General features: G+C 42.4%; 2 protein-coding genes across 4 annotated transcripts in view; both read right to left on the bottom strand.

Moving 5' to 3' along the window:
- LOC111263897 (nudC domain-containing protein 2) overlaps positions 1 to 20727 on the bottom strand; it is a 50869-nt gene extending 30142 nt beyond the window's left edge. The window contains exon 1 of one of the 3 annotated variants that reach the window (XM_022839386.2): positions 20507 to 20727. In XM_022839386.2, coding sequence (XP_022695121.1) covers positions 20507 to 20627 — 121 coding nt within the window. In that variant the 5' untranslated portion in view covers positions 20628 to 20727. Of the gene's footprint in view, positions 1 to 4725; positions 4796 to 18685; positions 18825 to 20506 lie in introns of those variants that run through there. The other 2 variants (XM_022839387.2, XM_022839390.2) reach the window with 2 other exon arrangements.
- On the bottom strand, positions 9569 to 18690 carry LOC111263896 (dual specificity protein phosphatase 14). Its single transcript, XM_022839384.2, has one exon. It carries the CDS (start codon positions 17795 to 17797, stop codon positions 17213 to 17215), a length of 585 nt encoding a protein of 194 aa, XP_022695119.1. The 5' UTR covers positions 17798 to 18690; the 3' UTR covers positions 9569 to 17212.
- Positions 20728 to 20782: the final 55 nt, after the last annotated feature.

Raw genomic sequence — 20782 nt, 5'->3', positions numbered from 1 at the left:
TTTTTATTAAAATAATGAATGTCTACAATCAAGGGTTTTCCACACTTTTTATAAAATTTACTTCCTAACTTATGTGACAGACTCTGGTATTAGGTCGGTAAGTGCCATACCACGGGCAGAAGATAATAAATCGTCAACGCCACTTTACAATTAATGCAAATTAACTGTTGTTTGAAAGAAAAATCATCATTGAAAGAAAAAACGGAATGGGTCTTAATATCTGACGGTCTCATACCTATTTGCTTCAGCTAATATATTTTCTGCTGATAAATTTGACAGTGATCAGTATTCCATTCTTTCGAAACTTTATTGTCTGAACTTTGCATACTTCCGATCAAGCTTTTTCCTCTGGCAGAATAAATGTCCGTAGTAGTCAGACAATCGCTCATAAACGATAAAACATTGATAGGTATTTTTAGATGTTTGGTAGTTTACGTTAATTCGTAGACAATCAAGCTATCGCGCATAGCTGACCCTTACGACCGGAAAATTAAGCAAGCAAATGCGCGCATATCAAAAGGAACCAGTTCCACAAAAACAAGGCTCACTGATCAGGTCCAGTTCAAATGGAATAAAAGAATACAGGCTGTTTTAGTAGGCTAACTTCTAGCTCAATGGAAAAAAGACAAACAATAGCTCAATATATTTACAAAAAAAAAAAGAGAAAAAGCATTCAAAATTGATGGCAATTGACTTGCGCAGATATATGTATATATGTAGGATTAACGGGTTGGTCAATTGTTACTAACCCACAAACGGTGGTAGAGACGGAGGGATCGGGTAAGTTATCGGAAGAGAATTAGTGAAATAGAGCAATAGATAAGGTTAGAGAAGGTACAGTGGAAAAAAATGCGATGCGAAAATGTTAAAGATAGATGGTAATTTAAGAATGAAAAGAAGAAGGAAATTAATGAAGAAAATGGGCAAAAACTAAAAAAAAGTGATCGCAGATAATAGCCATATTTACAAAATACATTGCGCTCTAAATTGAATTTTGAGTTCAGGGTCTAAGGATAGAATCCTGAGTGTGATAAAAATCACGTTTTCGACACTCACTCAATTTCATTATTTGGCAAAGTTAAAGGTTATCAAAGCAGGGTTTTTGTATACGGTGTGAACTTCATGCCAGACAGAACTATTCAAAGGCGCTTTGCGAAGTTCAATAAGGGTGGCATTTTGGAACTGCGGGATGCACCCTGGATGGGTCCAACGCAATGGGAAAATCAATACAGTAACGATTTGTATATTACCAACTTGCATCGGATGAAGGAGGCTATCTAACAGAAAAAAAAAAGCCATAGAGAAAACAATACCCCGCGGCAAAAGTTTTAGAACCGCCCTGCGAGAGCTTGACTGAGACGTTCCTCTATAGCAACGATATTCTCTAGATTTCGTGCTAATAGATAAGCACCTTTTCCGACACTAAAGACTAAAATTCGTAACAGTATATCTGACAATGGAGAGGATCTCAGTGATCGGCTGGATGGGTTCTTCAACAGGAGGCTTAGAAATTCATAGCGAGCTGCAAGAAGTATATCGGTTGATAGGTGGAAGAAGGTCGTAGACGGCGATACCAAATATATACTTATGCACACATAACAAACTAGATTATTATTAAAATTCGTTCTTTGTTAAGTGAAAAACGCCGATACCGATGTCGCAAACTTTTGCCCATGATTAAGTTCTCGGATTTTCACATAAATCTCGAAAAAGAAAGACAGATTACAGAGGAAATATAAGGAAAAGTAGCTACTGTCACATTGATTGGTGTAATTCGATTTCCTCTAAGTGTTTCTGATTTCGATATCTCTGAATACACCCACTTTCTTTTTTATAGACGAATAGTTCCAAATTAATTTCGGTTGGTGAAAAGAATGTATTGAATAATCAGACACAAATGTAAGGTAGTTTTAGAAAATGTGAAATTATTTCGCAAATATTCGGTATTTTTGAGGGTTTCTATTGTTTTAAACAGAAATTATATTATTACAATTATATTAGCTCTGTGTATTAATGACTAGAAAGCATAATATATTTACCTAAATTTTCCTAAATATATTTACCTTAAGAAGCTAAGTGAATGAAAGACAGATACGTAAATGGGTACGTCAAATCATGTGTCGGCAACCTGATGGCACATCAACAAATGTAATTTGCTTTTATTAGACGCTAACTCTCCGTATACATTTCGCCTGTTTTTCTTCTTTAAGAGAAACAAGCATCAAAAACACCTAAGTCAATCAAAAAAGTCAAGCCAAAAAAAAACTAAGTCAATCCCTTCTCAATTTTTTGAAAAAGATATCGCAGAGTATCACAGTTATGTTCGACTCTAATGATCTCGGGGTGTACTCACCGAACTTTCATTACAGCTAAATTCGAAAGCTTAGTTTCATAATATACAAAGCGAAATTTGTACCTGCTTTACCTATTTTACAACAGTTGTTAGATGAAAAATATTTTTCTGTTTTTTTTTTTTGAAAAAAATGCGTTCATAAAGCGTAATATTTCATAGGGATTCTAATTTAAAAAAACGAATGCTGAGGAAAATAATTAATTACATAAATAGCACAGTGAGTTTTCATCCAAATAATGGCCAAAAAGTGAAAGGGAACCTAAATGGTATCGGACAAAAACTACATATGGAAAATCAAAGCTATGGGTAACGATGCACTTTCTTGTGGCTTTGCCAACGTTGACATTTTTTACGTCACTACGCATGTGGCAATGAAACGAGTATATAACGAGAAATTAATGAGTTGAGGATGACCTTAATGCTAATTTTATTCAGCTCGGGGCTTATAGGATGGTAACAAGACACTCTTAGGCAAATCCCAAGGAAGGTAAGCAGTATGAAAGATAACCTGAGATCGTTATCGCAGAAATAATGAGCGAATGGAAAGCAGATTGCGACAATTAATAGAAAATTGACATTATAAAATGTGAAAAAGCATGGTTATATGCACAATTATAGAATATAGTAGAATAGGTTTCGCATAGGTAAGCAACCACATTATTATATTCCATTGACCAGCAAATCAATTGTTATGGAGTGGATGAGACGCAGTACATAACTGGGCAGCAGCTGGCATAAAAGTATTAACGAAGGGGAACGTTGATGGATCTAACAATACAAATATATATGAACATATCTATAGAGTTCCGAACATAAGTTCAAATAGAAATGCACGCATAATTGCTCTGAGGGACGAGCGCTGAATGAGTAGTGGTGCTGGCGACACGAAGAAACAACGACAATAACGACGAAGGCGAAAATGAAAAGAAGACCTAGTCTTGCAAACCTAACCTATTACATGAGCGACGGTGATAGCCGCCCGCTGCCTTTTGTCACCCCTTCGCCCCGTCCATTAGGCCTTACGGATCCATCTTTTCTTCTACTGATGCCTACGCCCACGAGCATTGCCGTATGTGAACAGGCTACCGTTGCTCGCACTCCGCGTGCAGAACGCTTCGAACGAATTTATTAAGCACGACGAAAAGTGCGACTAGTAGTCGGCCGTACGGGAAATGACACATGCGAAAGCAATGAAGAGAAAGAGAGTCAGTTGAATGGCGTCGCTCGTACCACAGAAAATAGAGGGGCAACAGCTAGGGCAAGTATGCGAAAAGTGGGCTACGGCAACTTCCGCTGAGTCAGCCGAAGTGCGAAAAGTGAGGAAGGCACACAGAAGATGCTGGACAGAAGACTGAGGCAGATAGAGCAACAGCACAGGGAATACAGGCGGTGGCAGAAAGGCGAAGAGTCTGCGTTGGCTGTCCCTGTTGCTTGGCTCTGTCGTTCATTGGTACGTTCGTGGTGTTCGTTGGTGAAACATCCGGGTCTTTGGATAGGCCAAGCTAACGGCTTACGACTTCATGTGCCAATGATATCATCATTACTACAACTGTCCTATGGCCAAGTTGCGGGCCATCCGAAAGTAGATTGAAGTCATTCCGATGCGATACAGTTCCAAGTTGAAGAATGCAAGCATAGAGGCAGCATTAGTGGGACTGGGAACACGAGATGAGGACGATGTAAAGCGAGAAAGGCAGGACCAGAGAGAAAGCAAAAAAGGACAAAGAATATTGGTAGGTCGGGGCGGAGTTAAATCTGCACGTAGATGATGTGACACGGCCCCGACGTGTAACCAACGTCTCCAGCCCGGTGTGTAGCATTGACTAAATGATGGAGGGTGGTAGTAGTTTTAACAGTGCAATTGAGCATTCGCTCAGTCGATCGGTAGGTGAGTCATTCGACATTGCGTATCAGATCCGCGTAACTAAGGACACATTGCACTTTGCTCACCTCAACCTGGGTTCAACTAACCCAACTAGGTACGCATTTATCTTCAATAAGTATGAGCAAAATTATCTATTAATCCTTAACAGTGAGCTAATAATACTTGGTAGACACATGCTAAAAGGCTTTTGTCCTGTTGCAGTTGTAGCGCTACGGTACAGAACAAAAAGAAGAGATGTAGTTTGAAATAAGAAGACTGCAATGTCGTAGAAGAATACTATCGGCCTGTTAACGATGGAATCGCACAAAATACGATGATGTCAAATAGACATCATCTGTGCAGCGTTCCTTTCTACGAAATTGTCGCATCAGATTGGACAAACATATCGGGTTTACGTCGAACTCAGTATTCAAGTTATTCGAAAAAGTTTTCTTTGTTAAGTAGAAACCTGTACACTAGTGCATATAAATGGAGTTCCTTTACATACCTATCTCGTCTGACAACATCCTTCACTAGAATCATGAACAGAGTGTTTCGTGTTTTGAGTATCAGGTTTACCAGCAGAATTTCTACTTAAGCAACTCAAACAATGAAAACTATGCCTATCTTAAAGCCCTCCCGTTGCTTGGCCTTGCCAGTAATTGTAGGTTTTAGTAATATCATAATACGACACTATGACCATTTACAAAGTGCTATCACACAGTTAATTTATCCATTAAATAATGCAGTAGTAATTACCATATCACAGTTAGTAGAATGGAGTCGATAGCGTCTGATCGGCAGCGGAACAGACCGAAAGTAAATCAGCGGAAGCTGCTGTTCTGCTCAATTGGGACCTCGGGTAGTCGCTTAAGCGGGTCTCGTAAATTAGCTTCAAGCGTTCTATTTGGCGAGTAGCAGTTGCACACGGCGAAGTGCAAGCAGCGGTAGCCTGTCCTTAGGCATACCGCGGCGCTCATAGACCTCGGCATGGCCAGAGGAAAAATAAGCCAAGCAGGCTGGGTGGACGGGGAAGACGGGTGATAGAAGGTAGCAGGGGCCACCACTGTTACTACTTATTGTAGGTCAGGTTAGAGGTCTTGTTCCCGCCTTTATTATTGTTTTTTCGTGTTACCGCTTCTGCTGCTCGGTCCGCGCTCATCGCTCGGAAACGCTTGCATGTTGTGGTACGAATGAAAACGGAGATAAGGTGAGATAGAAACGCAGGCGAAGAGGAACCGCCATCGCATTCTTGTGCTTCGTTCTGCTCTGTTCATTTTCCCATCGTTAAGGTGGCTGCTGCAGCAAGAAATGAAGGAGGTCAGATAGAGAACTAGAGAAAAAATGCGAAAGAGCGTAAAGACAGCGATGATTCGATAAGTAGCAGCGGCAGCAGGAGCGGCAGCAAAAGTCATGCACAGTGTGTGCTGCAACGGCTGGCTAACGACTTACTTTCCCATTTGTGACAGAGGATCGGTGCTACTACTACTATTGCTGCTACCACAGCCGCCGGCAGCAACACCTCAAGAACTGAGATCGAGCAGCCGACGATGCCTCTTGACGGCCGAGCTTCACCTTATTTGATATCCTTCTTTTCAGCTTTTTCGACGGCTGTAGTAGCGACCGCGTACTTCACTAAAACCGCCTAATCGACTGCTACCATAGCTGTTGCAATCAGCGGGCTTGCACCATTACTGCCGAGACCCAAGCAGACAATTCAATACCATTGTTTTACTTTTACCACGTCTGTAAGTCGACTATAATTACGCAGTTTGTGCGGTTAAGAAACCTTACAAAGATGATGTAGCACACAGACGTACGGGCTCCGTAGAATGGGTACACTTGACATGATAAGAGACAACTTTTTTGTTCTCCCCATTGCAAAGAAAATTATATATCTACAATATAGGCCTTCCATCACTCACGTAAACCGGTTTCATGGTTACAAGTGCTCTCTATCAGGATCCGCGCGCTTTTCAAACAAGGAGCCGCTAGAACATTATATTGTCACAACACGATCTAATGTGAATGGTGAGTGTATGACTTTTAGTTCATGTATACGAGCCATAAACATTTTGCTCTGAAAGCTGCCGCTTAACTGCTTCTCTAGCCATCTGTCGTTGGTTTGGGGCCTCAGCAATGCTTTTAGATGATCTTATGAACGAACCACACTTGTCTATTACTCAACAAAATGGGTTTTGCATTCATCCGTGAGAGCAGTATTCTTGGTGTTGATCTAAAAGCAGTGTGACTACATTTGACTTTTAATAGAAAAGCACTGATAGAGAATATAGTTCGTACTAAACCCAGATCGTTAGGGAAACGAAGAATTGTTCTGTGGTTTAAAGCGGAAACCACTATTCGCAATGAACACAGCAAGTTTCTTTATGTCCATAAACTCTGCTTATAGCTTCTCAGCATCGTAAATGAGTGGCAGATGGGCTTGGCAAAAGGCGTCAGTCCAGCGCTTCCAATCTAAAGCTCAAACAAGCCTTCAATGCACCTATTGCTTTTAAGCTAAATGTGAGTTGTCTTAAAAACACCTGAGTTCAATAAGCAATTTAAACAAGATTACGGGGTTTTTACGTTAACTAGACGTCTTTTATCGAATTAGATACTGCATATTTAGCTCAATACAGTTTGCCAGGCCGGGGAATATTAGGTGAATGGCTTTCGAAAGTCTCTTGAGATAAGGCTGTTGAGCCGCAAGTAGAAACCAGTAGGGCTTAGAATCCGTGTCCGGCAAATTGTAGCCGTTGTTTGTGTTTGCTCTAACAGCAAATCAGCCCATTCAGTCTCGAACTCTTAAACGGCATTAGCTGAAGCAGAGGCGTCAGTAATGTAGATGGAGTACACGACAAAACGGGAAAACGTAGAAGCAAGCCAAAGGGCAGAATAAGTAACGTTGACTCCAGCGCCTTAGGACAGAAACGCGGCCCGACCGCGGAGTCGGGTTGTGGCCGGGTCAAATTCGTTAGATCGCCGGTTATGTGGGAGCAAATATGTCTCTATGTCGTATGTGTGTGTCTTGGGGAAAGAGTGGCAAAGTGATGGGCGTCAGTGAAACGGATAGCACAGCGCGAACAAAGTACAGCCTTAGCGAAGTCAGCATTTATTAAGGCTAGTAGGCTAATAGAATATTGAACGGATGGACAGGCTTGACCGAGTATCGAGGAGTAGTAGCAGAGACCAAAAGGTCGAAGTGATTCAAAGACCCAAGGCAAGAAGAGAGCCAGCAGGATCTATTCCGCATGCCGTGTCCCAACGTTCCGTCTTCCGACGATCCATGCACCCGCTCAATAGTACCAGAGAACACCGCCATCGCCACTAACTCAGGCTACCTATGACACTGTTCACCTTTTTGCTCCCGGGGAAACGCATTGAAATCCGAATCTACCAAGGATAAACCCTTAATGCAGTACTTTTTCTCGACGAAGAACCCGGTGAACCAATGAAAGAATAGTCGGCTCTGAATGTAAAACCGGGATCTTATCTGTGCAGCAGTCTCACAGCGCCTCTGCTACGGCCATCCCAGCCCCCGCCGGCGACGACTCAAAGTCGGAGGAAGCATCATACGGGACACCCTAAGCTTCTTCGTTCCTCTGCTGTCGCAGTCTTCCTCTCCTCCTGTAGTTCCTTCCTGGCAATTGTGCTTCGAAAATGACAGTATCCACCAGCCCGGCCGCCTGTTTTTCCTTTTTCCCACTGCCTTACCCGGCAGCTTTATACCCATCATGTCCGTTCAGTCAAAAGAAAATGAGTCAATCTTTTCGTCGATTTTCTGCTCGCCCGTCTGGTTTATAGCAGTGAAACTAGCAGTTTCTGAGCCTGTATTTCAAGTACTTCGGTTTGTCGTCTTAAGGATTCCAGCGACCAATCCTACGCAGTCGTGAGCGCTCGCACACGCACGATGGGAAAATTGGCTCTCGACATTATATCAGCTACTTTGGAAATCAAAAGTCAAAGTAGCATGGCACTGGTCGAGTTCGTCCGCCTTTGCTCGTTCTCCTTGCAATAGCAACTTCGTATTGCTCTACGAAACTCAGGCCTGAAATTGCCCTAGGCTACCATACTACACTAAACCATGATGTGGTAAGTTTGGTCGGGCCTATCCTTAAGCCACACCGGCTACTTTGACTGAGCTTCAATGGCCAATTTAGAGGATATGTCGGTCGGTCGGTCTGCCTTATGTTGCTAAAGAGAAACTCCCGCCGATATCTGTTTACTTCGACTACTACTGCTACTGCTAGCTATGAGCTATATAGGCCTGGCTCATAGAGTTCAAAGGAGGGAGGGGAAGGGGGTGGAGTAAACGAACCACGCTGAGAAAGGAGGAGATGCGAGAATAAGTGAGTAGGTATAAAATGGGTCGAAGCAAAAAGGGTAAAGTAGATCTGAAAACAACGACCCGTTAGGACTTTATTTCTCTCCGGTAGTGGCGGCTGCGAAGGGCGCGACAGGCTCGCATAGGACCACATGGGATCCAGTGGGTAGGGGCATACGCGAATCCGTACCACCATCATCACTAGCCTGCTAGTATTTCTCAAGTCAGCCGACTTTCGTTTTACCACAGGTTTATAGAGTCGTTCTATGGCGTTCCCTGTTTGTTAGAAAACGGTCGCTGCTATTTTCCTATTCGTTTTGCCCTGCTGTGTACGGCTGTACTTCGCTGCACTGTGCTACCCCTGGCTACCGATTATGTTGACTATCGAGCACCCAAGTACCATCGCTACTGCTGCTGACACAATGCCCTCCTCCTTAAGGCCCCTTGGCTCAAAGCGTAAACAACGAACTTTTCTGCTTCTGCACACCCACAACGTTGCCGAGACCTGACTTTTCCGTTGTGTAATAGTTATGTGATAGTAATAGCAACTTGCTACTATCGCCACCATCCCCGCTGTTTCTGCTGCTGATCTGCTATCAGCGAAGCAAATCGCTGTCCCTAGAGCATTCCTCCAGCTACGAAAGCTGCACAGAACTGAAGGCAATAAGAGTAGCAGCGGTACACGCAGGGTCCTGTGCCAACTCAGCCTTTCTTTTCTCATGGGAGATAGGGATATATCCTCGGTCCCTATTTCGATCAGCAGCACGCGTGCTTGCACCAGCCGTGCTTCGCCTTCTACAAAAGACTTCTTTCCTCAAACAATGGTCGAAGCTTAACTTTCTCACACACACCCACGGGACACACTTTCACTTACGGAATGAATGTTCTTGTATATAGAAAGCATATAGATAATAAAGAAGTGTGCATAAATACTCAGATACGAGTTTGCATAAATATTACTAGTTTTGGTAGACAACATTACAGGCATCGTGTCTTTCTATGAGAGAAACGAAAAGATAACAACTGATTATACGGTGGCGGTACAAAAGTTTATTAAAATCATCATTATCATCATTGACATTTCAGTTATTTTTATTTCCATTTTATAAGTATCATCACCTTCATGTTCATATTCATCTTGTCCTCGTCGTTTCAATGTGGTTAATATCATTTTGTCACGGTCAGCTGTGAATTATTCGTCACATACCAGGCAACTTTGTTTTTGTATTTTGGCATTATTTTATAATCTTATATATAATTTTATAATAATAAACTTATAACAACAAGTATGATTGATGATAAGTTGTTGTGTACTATTTCGCCTGTTAACGTGATAATATGGTTTCCAGTTATTTGTTCTTCCCTCTTATCAAGTCTAATCATTCACTAAACATACAGACCCACGCCCCTTTTCTGTAATAGACAGACAAATAGGCAGGCATACAAATGAATACGCCAAAGATATATATGCGCATGTGTTTCGGAAAGGTACATGTACAGAGACAGAATTCTTTATTACCATTTATTAATGGTTTTCGTTGAGGACGTCACAATTTGCGTTTACCGAGCTTTCCCCCTCCTCTAAAAATTAGCTTTATCATCATCATCATCACCTGTTACCGTCGATTTTGCAAGTTCCCAGATCATTAGTTGCTTTGCCCAACAACACCAAATTCCACCTTCTGCCAGACCTTTGCCTACGAAAAGTAATGGCTTGCGATCCTGCTTACGTTCGTCCTTCTGCTCCTTAGTATAAAATTTCGGTTTCTTTTCGTTGTGTGCCTTTATCTGGATATACCATGGATATGTGGATGATGATGACAACGACGTACAACAGGATGGCGGAACAAAATAGAGGTATCCCGCATAGCTTGTCTTTCAGGTTCCCCCACCGCCCAAGCCCATTATTACTTATTGCTGCTTTTTACTGGACTGGAACAACGGACCTGCGATGGGTATAAAACTAGCCCTTTTTCCGTATCGTTTCGATCCCACCCGGTAATAAAAAGTGCCTGAAGCTGCATGATGCCTTCAATATTCCAGATATGTTAAGCAGGGCCAAGTAAGCCATTATCGGCGCCACTTACCACACAGCAATACATTCTCAGTCTCTCAGCCGTTATGGGAATTCAATTCATCGTGTGCAAAAAAGAAATTTGAACAGCCATAAGATAAAACAGAGCACCATTCCATTGTTATAGTGATGGAAGATAAATGGCAGACTGCATAGGCCGCTACGAACAACGGCCAGTTTTACGGATGTTCATTATTTATTAATAATGTGAGCCAATTGTTACAGTTGGTCTCAAATGGCGAAAACAAAAAGCGAAGTTATAGCTCTAAGATATGGTTTTAGTACAACCGGGATTGAGAGTTGAAGCTAGTAATGTATGGTGGCAATAAGGTTTAATAGTGTTATGATTACGCGAAGGGTTTTTGCCCGAATGTTCCAACATTTATCGTTGATAGGATTGCATCTTCTCCTTAACCGAAGTCCGCGCACGAAAATTGTTTTCGAGACCTTCTAGACGTGTAGGCATATACGTTTACCCGCTCTGCACAATGGAATCCAATTTAGAGCATCTTCTACATAGATTGTATCTTAAAGATCCAGCACCCGCAGACACCTACCATCTTATTGTTTTCCACTAGAGAGCAGCACCTCTGGCCACGGTCGTTGTATTTTCTGTGTAGACTAACATCAGCGTCTCTGGTGAACCGAACTACGCACTCCATCGGAGTCGTTTGCTACGTGTTCATAATTCTTCATTTTCGTTTTGTTGTCTAGTTTTCCTTCATCTCTATTTCGCAATAACAGCTAGCAACGTTGAAAGCAAACAGACGTCCCCATTTTGAGCATCATCATCACAGGACCTGAATCGTCATCATCGTTATCCATGGTAATGCCCTTGCTAAGGCAGTTATCTTTTAGTCAGCAACCGCATGAGCGGTTGGAACTTCCTCGAAAACAATAGCCACACTTACGGGTCTCTTGTTGAGACGTGCACAAAACCATGATCATCATCGTTAATCTTACTTAACTAGATATGCCCGTTTAAACAAGTGACCGACCTTCTTTATGTCGTCCACTCCGATGTCTTTTCTAAATATGATTGTTATTACGTCCAGAAAGTGCGTACAAGTCGCTTATGCGACACACGTGTATATATATTATATATATGTATATATGTGCTTCTATAACACAGAAAGAAAGGAATAATTATATCACTGCAGTTACTATGGATTCTATAAAAATCGTTGTTCAACATATGGATGTGCTATTATTAACCTCTTGAATCCTATTAAGGAAATCAGCATGAAGTCGATCTAAAATATCGGCGCATAGTTATCATAAGTTGTAACGAGGAAAATATGCAGCAGTTGACTTACACGATATATATAACCAGAATAGAAATACATGACACTAAATAACGTCGGCTTGTGGCTGATGCAAACAAAAAGTACGCTATGAGCATGAATAAAAGTAGAAAAAGGGGCTAAAAGAAATGTAACTAGTGCACATATCTTCTATATGTATCCGCCGCTAATAGAGTACAATTGCGTATTTCAATTAAATGAAGGCAAGACGTCGAACAAGAGAGAAAGTATTAACAATGAAGCAACCACTTTCGTAGTCGCTTCGCAATGAGATCGGGCCTTGTGGCACTTTTGGTTTTTCTATTTATATATCTCCATTCGGCCCGTCCGCAGCTATCTCAGAATTACTACCTTTATTTTCCCTAAGGACATGTGGAAACCAACCAAATCAATGAATGAAACTACTGTTGACGCCACTCTTGGCAACAACACCGATCCGCCAGCTTGTTTGCTCATGTTTCACGTAGTCATTAATTTCAATTGACAGTGGTTGTGAATTATTCTGAAAAAGACTATAGCAGTGCATGATGTGCGCCGACAGCATAGCATCACATCTGTATGTTGGATGCTGTCGCTCAGGCTTGTTCAGTAGATCATGGTCCCTTGGGCCTAGTTTGATGCAATCCCAACACCTGAGCTTTGTTAACGTTACCGCCAAAAACTGGCAGGCGGTAGGCACAATACAGCGCAGTAACGCAGCCGTATGCTTACAAGGGAAGGCAACAAGCTTGTCTAAAGAAGTGGACCGGTTATGATGCGGCAGGAAACGACGACCTTTTCATGGTGGCCGCGCAAGGCGTAGCTCTGCTTTGTCCCTTTTTCGGGCGAAGAAAGCGCTAAGGATAAGAAAACCCGGCCATGGTGGTCCGCGACATGCTTCAAAATAAAACGAGCAAATAATCTGATCACGTTGTTACCGGCCTGTGTTGTTTTCGGCCATCTCCTCTTTAACCTTGCTCTTAGTCTAGGCGGTCCTGCAGGACCGCAATAGGTCAGGGTAGCCACAACTACAGTTGCTGGTTAGAGACCCTCGGCTGTCGCAGAGACCCTCCTATACTAGTCCACTCCACACCTTTATGCTGAAGCAGCAGTTGTTCCGCTGATGCTCTAGCACGACTGCTACGCGGACAAACCGACGACAAAAACCGAGTCGAATAGAGCCCAGCTGTATATGCCTACTACGGTTACCGTTACTGCCCGTAACACGGTTAGACTTTTCAGATTGTGCGTATTTTGCATGGTGTGATCGAACGAATACAGAAGGTGAAATACCCGTGAGAGAGGCAATCCAAGTAAAATCTCCAACGTTGATGCAGACTCGCAGAGAAAGATTGAGCTCACAGCATTTCAACATGGCAAATTACTTAAGCGCGTCCCAAACAGTATTTCATACCATGGGTTTTAACGACTTTATTCTAACGGCAGAGGTGGTCATTGTGTCTGGGCTGGAACTCCTGAAATGGCGTTTATAGAAACTCAACTTCGTTAAGCCAGTGTTAGCTTAAGATTTCGATACTGGCAAAATCAACAAAAATAAGGAAGAAGTAACATACTTCGCTTTTTCGAAATCGACTTACAGATTTGTTACGGATAGGAATTTACAAGACTGATATAATTATTTATATGGTTTGTCTAAATCCGAGACGATTGAAACAAAAAATCCAAAATGGTTTTCGCCACAATCTTACATAACTGTTGGGGCGCTTATATTGCTTTTGTACAAAATCCATGAATAAGAGGGCGTAACTGGAAAAAAGATAACAAGACAAGGACTTTGACGTGATTCATAAAACAAATATGAGGATAATATGATTCATGTTAGGCTATAGCTCAGTAGACACCATTTCGTACGGAACGGCCCACGTCCCTCGAAGAAAAGGATCTAGTTGTCCGCCGCATCGCTTTTAGCGTCAGTCACCTCCAAATGCTTGTTGTGCTCAAAGTGATTTCTCCCTAAATGGCTTATCGCGGGAGGAACAAAATCAAACAGCAAGCCTGCATCGTAGCGTAATTTTCATATTTCGAAATGTCTACTCATCCTGAGCCCTGCTGTATTTGCAAAAACATAGGCCAGCCCACGTAGTACCGTCTGTCAAACCACCAACCCGATTTTATCTCATTGTTTTGCGACAGTTTGCTAGCCAATGTAAAAGGAGCATCCATTGTGCATATGACTATGCAATATAACCCAGTAGCGATAACAGCCACAAAAACAACAAGCATAGCCTGGACCCTCTGCACCATTCTTGCCGAGTATAATAATAATAATGACAATAATTAATGCTTATCTTATGAATAATTTTATCTTCATCATTGAGGAGGTGTTCTCTCGTCTTATATGCGTGCTGTTTATAATTCCAGAGGAACAGCGAACAGAATGCGCATCAGTGCTAAACTGTTCTGTAATTCGATTATAACAGTTAGAACAGATAGTAATTCTTTTTTTAATTATAGTAATTAGAAACATCGAGAAATTTTACATAGATAAAATAAGTGATATAATAAAAATAGTAAGAATAACTAAATTGATAAAGTGATGAGAAATAATGCATAGGATATAATAGTTAATAAGTTGGTTACTATACTAAAAAATACTCCGTACTATACTAAAAAGTACCTCCATAGAAGTACGGCAGTTTCTGCTCGATGGGAGTCCTATAACAACTGCTACTATTGTATAATATTTTTACTATTTTAATAGTAATATAATCGCCAATACCATATCTATAATAGTCGCTCATCTATCTGTGGGTATTTTTGTCGGAATAGTAGTATTAGTTGTGTAACGGATACAGTCTAATAACAATAGTAAGAATTATTATTATTTCTACTTTACTGTTGTTACTATCACTAGAGCTAGTCTTGATTTTTGTCGTCGTGTAGCGGGTTTGAGTCAGGCAGTGACTTTCAGGTAACTCTGACATTACACACCCATTTATCTTCACTAATTTCTCCTTCTGCTTACTAATAGGCTATTCACAAGTCCTGTGTATGTAATGCCTGCTTACGCATAAACGAGTACACAGGCATACCTAAACATATACGCATTATGTGTCTGACTGACCGCTGACGGTGAACTTCGGAGCGTATAGCACGCTCTAGGATCTACAGACCATAAAAACCTAAATCAGCCACCTTAACTGCTTTGTTCCGTTAATAGTAATAATAACTCTACTGTATGTCTGCCGAACAGCTTTAAACAGGCACCGACTACATTCATCTACCACCTAGTTTCTTAATTTCGCCCAGTTCGCTACCCTTATAAGTAGGGTGAGTGTATGGGTGTGTACCCTCTATGACCAGAGTAGCATATGCGACATAATATAATCTGGTACTAAACCTATTAACCATTCTTAGAATTATCCTTCAGGTTTTGCCACTGCAGTGTTTATTACTCGTTGTTGTTGTTGTTGTTGTATGAGTAGCGATAGCTATTGTAACACACTTATTGTTAACATTAGCAGCAGTAACTGCTATCGCAACCATCCAGTCTACGACAGCTTCTTATTTCTAGCCATGCGTACTATCGTATTGCATCTTGAGAAGAATGTCGTCCTTGGCAAGTATGCATTTTTTTCCATCTCAAAAGGGAAGGTTGGCATAGGTTAACGATCAATAACACGCTTTGCCCACTCTTTTTTTTAGCTTAGTCCCTCTTCACTTCGTCCCGTAACCCAATATTTCTGTATCTTCTAGCATGTTTTTCAAACGTCACATACAGATGACGCGGGCAAGCCCGATCAAACCGGGATGACGAAATAAGAGAAATCCATTTCCCATTATACATTACCCACATTATACATGGTAATAGCACAGAGCCCGTCACTATAGGAGCTAGTATTGGTTCGACGGCTGTGCACCACCCTGCCTGTTCGTTCTTAGTCCGATCAGTCAATGTACCCTTTAAGAACAGCGCTAAGTCAGGTCATTATGACGCTCAAATACAAATCGAAAGCGTTGCTTCTGTACAACTATCCATCAGTTCACTATTTATTCAACCTACACCCGTAACCCTGTTTTCACCGGCCAGTGCCAGCAGTGATCCCTGGCACTAAGAGACAGCCAGCACATACCCATATCCCCACTTGACCCACTTTTAACGGGTATGCCTCCGCTTGAGCAAATATTATGTTTAATATTTTATTTAGTACATGAAGATAAAAGATTGCAGTGTGTTGCCTGCCAACCAGTAAAGCTTGAACCTAACTATCCACAAACCTGACTACGAAACGCCGTTTGGAGCTTCGTTTCCTCACTTAGTGTCTACTACGACGCTTTTTGGCCATCCAGGGATTGGCTTACATAGGCTACTTCTAATACACGCATTATAGGCCTTAGATCTAGGCCTCGGAAAACAAAATTATCATAATTATTATTATTATCTGAAAGACTCCAACAAATATTCATGTGTACGTGTGCATATACCTAATATAATCGTAGTAGTTACACAACCAAATGCTCTTTCGCAGATATTTGCATTTTCTCGTCGAGAAAAGTAAATTTAGGTAAACAGCAAAAAAGGTACACCCTTTTCTCTATAAAGGCTTACTGCTAACCGGACTTATCAGTGCTTTTGTCTGACCGAAACATGAGAGCCAACGAAAAGCCTAAAAATTAAGTGTTGCACTGGAATAATGTGAACTAGATTAAGCGTCTAGCCACCAGTGACAAAATGCTTTTGCGGCTAAACAATCATAAAATTAGTTAACCCCGTGAGCCAATACTGAATATAAATTTCGGCATAAGTTTAACAGTTTAGCGAAAAAGCCTTGGCGTGTGCTGCGACAGACATCACTTTTGACGGCCTTGGATGGGCTTATCTCCATCCGTGTATGCGTTCTCAACACTTATGCAAAGCAGTTGTCAACAAGTTATATTTTGCAAGACGACGTTCCTTATTCGATACGGTTATTAAATTTTGTGTTCCGGCTTTGGATCGCTACCACTGATCACTCTGTCATCCCTTTTCAGAGACCGTATACATTTGCTACTACATTATTAGGACGTATATCATTTTTAGCTTTCTCTCGACTTCCACCCGCATCATGGTGGCCCTTAATCCCACATTAAGGTTATAACATCTGCGAGGGCGTACATGGAGAGCTAGCCTTTCAGTCTTAAATTTGTTGGCTTTTTGGCCTTCAAATTATCGATTGAAGAGGATCCTCGCATCGGCAGGTTCTTGCTTCGATCACTGCTTCTTGTTAGTGATCTTCGTCACAAATCTTTCCCACGCAGATGGATATACTCTGATGGGTCGGGCCGCCATGTGCAACCCGACCGGCAACTGTTGCTAGCTATCTGCTTTTCGATCCTCTTTCAGTTTGTCCTTGACCGAATGCAGCCAGAGGAAGGCTTTGCATTCCTCTTTATAAATGTCGGGCACAAGTTCTGACGAGCTTTCACTCAGCTTGACCATCTTAACGGAGGGCTCGCAGGATATACGAATTTCTCGCTCAAATTCGATCAGTTGCTTAAAGAAGCCGTAGTTCGGATGCACGATCGAGCGACGCTCACGAACAAACTTGAAGGCCTCACGCAGGGTCATGTTGCGATACTTGACAAGGTAAGCAAGCACAATTGAGCAGCTGCGCGAGACTCCTGCCATGCAATGCACCACGACCTTGCCTCCTGTTCGAATCGTCTCGTGAATACAGTCAGCGGCCGGATGAAAGTACTTCTTCAAGTCCTGAGAGGGCTCGTCGACAGCCGCGAAACGCTTATACGTTATGCCCGGCACGCCGTCATCTATTACATCATTTGTCACGTTGACTACCATTGTGATACCAAACTTTTTCAGGTTGTCTGGAGTAAGGCCGCGCAACCCACAAAGGAACAAGTCCTCCGTGATCTGTGACATGGCAGTGAACACTGACATGTTGTTGTCCTTCGTCGACGTGTACACGCGGTTCGCTTACAACTGATAATGATGCTTTTCGATTCAATAGCTGCGGTTGAAAAACAGCACTCTGAGCAAAATTTAATATGCGTTTTCGTTTCTCAACACAACTCTAATTATTTTTGGACCTCTTCAATACCATTGTTGCGATTGTTTTTTTGTTGTAATTATTATTGTTGTTTTTGATATGTTCCCCCTTTGGCGTCTCGACATGAATATACGTCATCGGGTTACAGAGTATAATATATAGCTGCTGAAGCTCGAAAAAAGACTACAACTACGCTTGCTTATGGTTGCGTTAACAGCAGTAGAGGCAAGACCCTCAACTTCTCGGTCGACGACCAATTGTTGTTTATCGACTAGGGTTAAATAAAACCTCTTCTAGGCCAAACTTTTCTGTTCTAACTAATTGATAATGGCAGTAGACCTCCACTAAAAAGAAAGAGCCACTGGCAACTTATGCTTAAACTAGACCACAAACAGCCGCATACTGCGAAAGCGGACAAACATCGCGAAAATTTTTCACACGCACTGGCTTTTTATTGAAGCACAACTCACTGTGCACTCCCCACACACAGCGGCTAAAGAATCGCTCGATCGTCATTAACTTGATATTATCTGGTCATTATCATCATCATCATCATCCACTTCATGACGAACAACAATGGTAAGCTTCGTCGGATTAAGACTCATATAATACACGTTTCGTGCATAGGCTCCGACGTGATACATGATACGAACTTTTATCTTCTATTTTCTGTAGTGTATAATTATCTGTTTCTGCTTAACTCATATTTATTTCTGTTCTCTACGCCTGCTGTTCTCTCATGTTTTTTTTTTCTATCTATACGGACATCATCCGCGCACCTTTGGGCACCTGGATGTTGACGAACACCTCGGCGACGGTCTGGAACCAGTAACCCCATCTTGTAGCACAATCGACGCGTCCTCCTCGTTCATCGAAGTGAGACAGGTTACTTGCCATTGCTTACGACTAACAGCTATCACACCGGCGGATTACACAAGTTTCAGTGATTGATCGATGGTAACAGATTGAGACCCGTCAGACCAACGACCAGATTGACAGACGACTACCAACGATTTCTGTGCTAACCAACTGCACGCCACAGACTCAACACGAACTCACACACATACACACAGCAAGGCACAGAATGCAACCGATCTTCGATCAAAGCTTCTGTGTTATAGGATCATACAAATGTGTGTAGCACTGTGGTAAAAACTTGTTGCAGCGGAATCGCTCGGAAACCTAACGCAGAAACCAGTGGGATTTTCAGCGGACTGCTGACGCTACTGCTGCTGAGTTTGTTACGTTAGGACAGTGCCGATAAAATGAATCGGTTCGACGTTTACGTTGTTGTTGCTACTCGATATTTAGTATAAAACAACATCACAGTGATAGACCGTAATCATTCCACAGGTCCCGCCTAGGGTCTACGACGGTACTTTTGAGCGAAGCTGTTAATAATCGTAGCGGCAGCAGCAGCAGGTAGCAGAGGCACCATAATTTTACCGGACACGAAACACTGACAGGCCGCGAATCTTCGCTCAGACAATTATCGTCGCACGTCGCTCGTTAATCTGCAAAATAAACGCAGCAATACATTTAGCAAATCGGGGGTTCGAAGGTGTAAACATATAATGAACAGATGAGCAAACTTTAATTTTTCAGTAGATTTATCTTCCAGTCTTCACTATTTGTTGTATTATCTTCACCGGAACACATTCTCGGTGCAGTAGTTTACGGATAGAACAAGCTCGTTGTGCGGTCTTGTTTGCCTGTATTGTAGCTAGAGGTGGTGGTGGTAACTGTAGTAAGAGCAGTTGTAGGGCAGTAGCTGTCGTTGTTGCCCCTGTAGTTGAGGCTTGCAAGTAATTCTGTGATGTTAACCTATAGAAGCTAATGGTCATGGAACCAATAGTAGAGGCCAAATCGAAAGGGCGGAAGGGACAGACGATACATGTATAGCACTTGGTACGCACACGCGTTATTTTTTACTGGGCAATTTGCTTAGTTGGGGCAAGTTGAACACCGCTACTGCTGCTGCTGCTGGATACGTAACAAGATTGTGGTTGGTTTATTGTATTTCTGTTTGTGTGTCTCTCGTTGTTCTTGGGTACCTGATTTGCGAGTTGCCCTTCTGTTACCTTACGATGTGTTGTCTGCTGTGGGAGCACGACACAATATGAGGCAGTAAAACAGAATAGTGGAGACTCGCTCCCCGCGGCACTCTTAGCTCGACTAAGCTCACGACGGGTGCCTTCGATGGAGGAGTTCGTAGAGCAGGAAGGGGGTTGTCTGGTGGTGATGGCAGCAGCAGCCGTTGCCTTTCAAAGAGGGGGGGGGGGACGACCGAGGACCCTCTCGCTGACGAAAGCCAACCTAACCCTCGCTATCAATCGCTCAATGTTAGAAGCTCTCAAGCAAAACTACATCCTAACCGGGATATTGCGCAGACCGATGCATGCGATGACATGAACAGACGAACAGAGCACTGAACAGATAAACTTACAGTTAGAGAGCCGATGTTGCGCTTTACTGGCCACTAGTCGTTCACTTCTGATGCCATTGAAACGGCAGTAGGTTGCGGGCAATTCGATCCTGGATTAGAGCACACGTATCACAGAAAGCTCACGTAAACTAAAAGTCCATCGGCTAACACTTACGTGAAACAGCCGCACTAACAGCTGAACATGTTTTCGTTGAAGCTTCAACAAGTCGTCGCTGAGGGCGCCACGAGTAATGCGCGGTTCGTCGTCCATTGACGTCACTCACTTGCATGCCCATAAAGAACAATATCTACTCTACCATAAAAGAACCGTAGAATGGTAGGGATGTGTGAATGGACGATGTCGCAACAGACCGCGCAAAATGAATTTGGCGCAAAGTTTTGGTATAGATTGTAATGTTTGATAATGTGACAAGGACGTTTGTTAGGGTTA

Source organism: Varroa jacobsoni, unplaced genomic scaffold, assembly GCF_002532875.2.
Source record: "Varroa jacobsoni isolate VJ856 unplaced genomic scaffold, vjacob_1.0 scaffold_797, whole genome shotgun sequence".
NCBI classification, from domain to species: domain Eukaryota; kingdom Metazoa; phylum Arthropoda; class Arachnida; order Mesostigmata; family Varroidae; genus Varroa; species Varroa jacobsoni.
This window is presented reverse-complemented; position numbering and strand designations above follow the sequence as displayed.

What these genes read in the sequence shown, in the direction of transcription:
- LOC111263896 (XM_022839384.2), bottom strand. Translation starts at nt 17,797, where the DNA reads ATGTCAGTGTTCACTGCCATGTCACAGATCACGGAGGACTTGTTCCTT.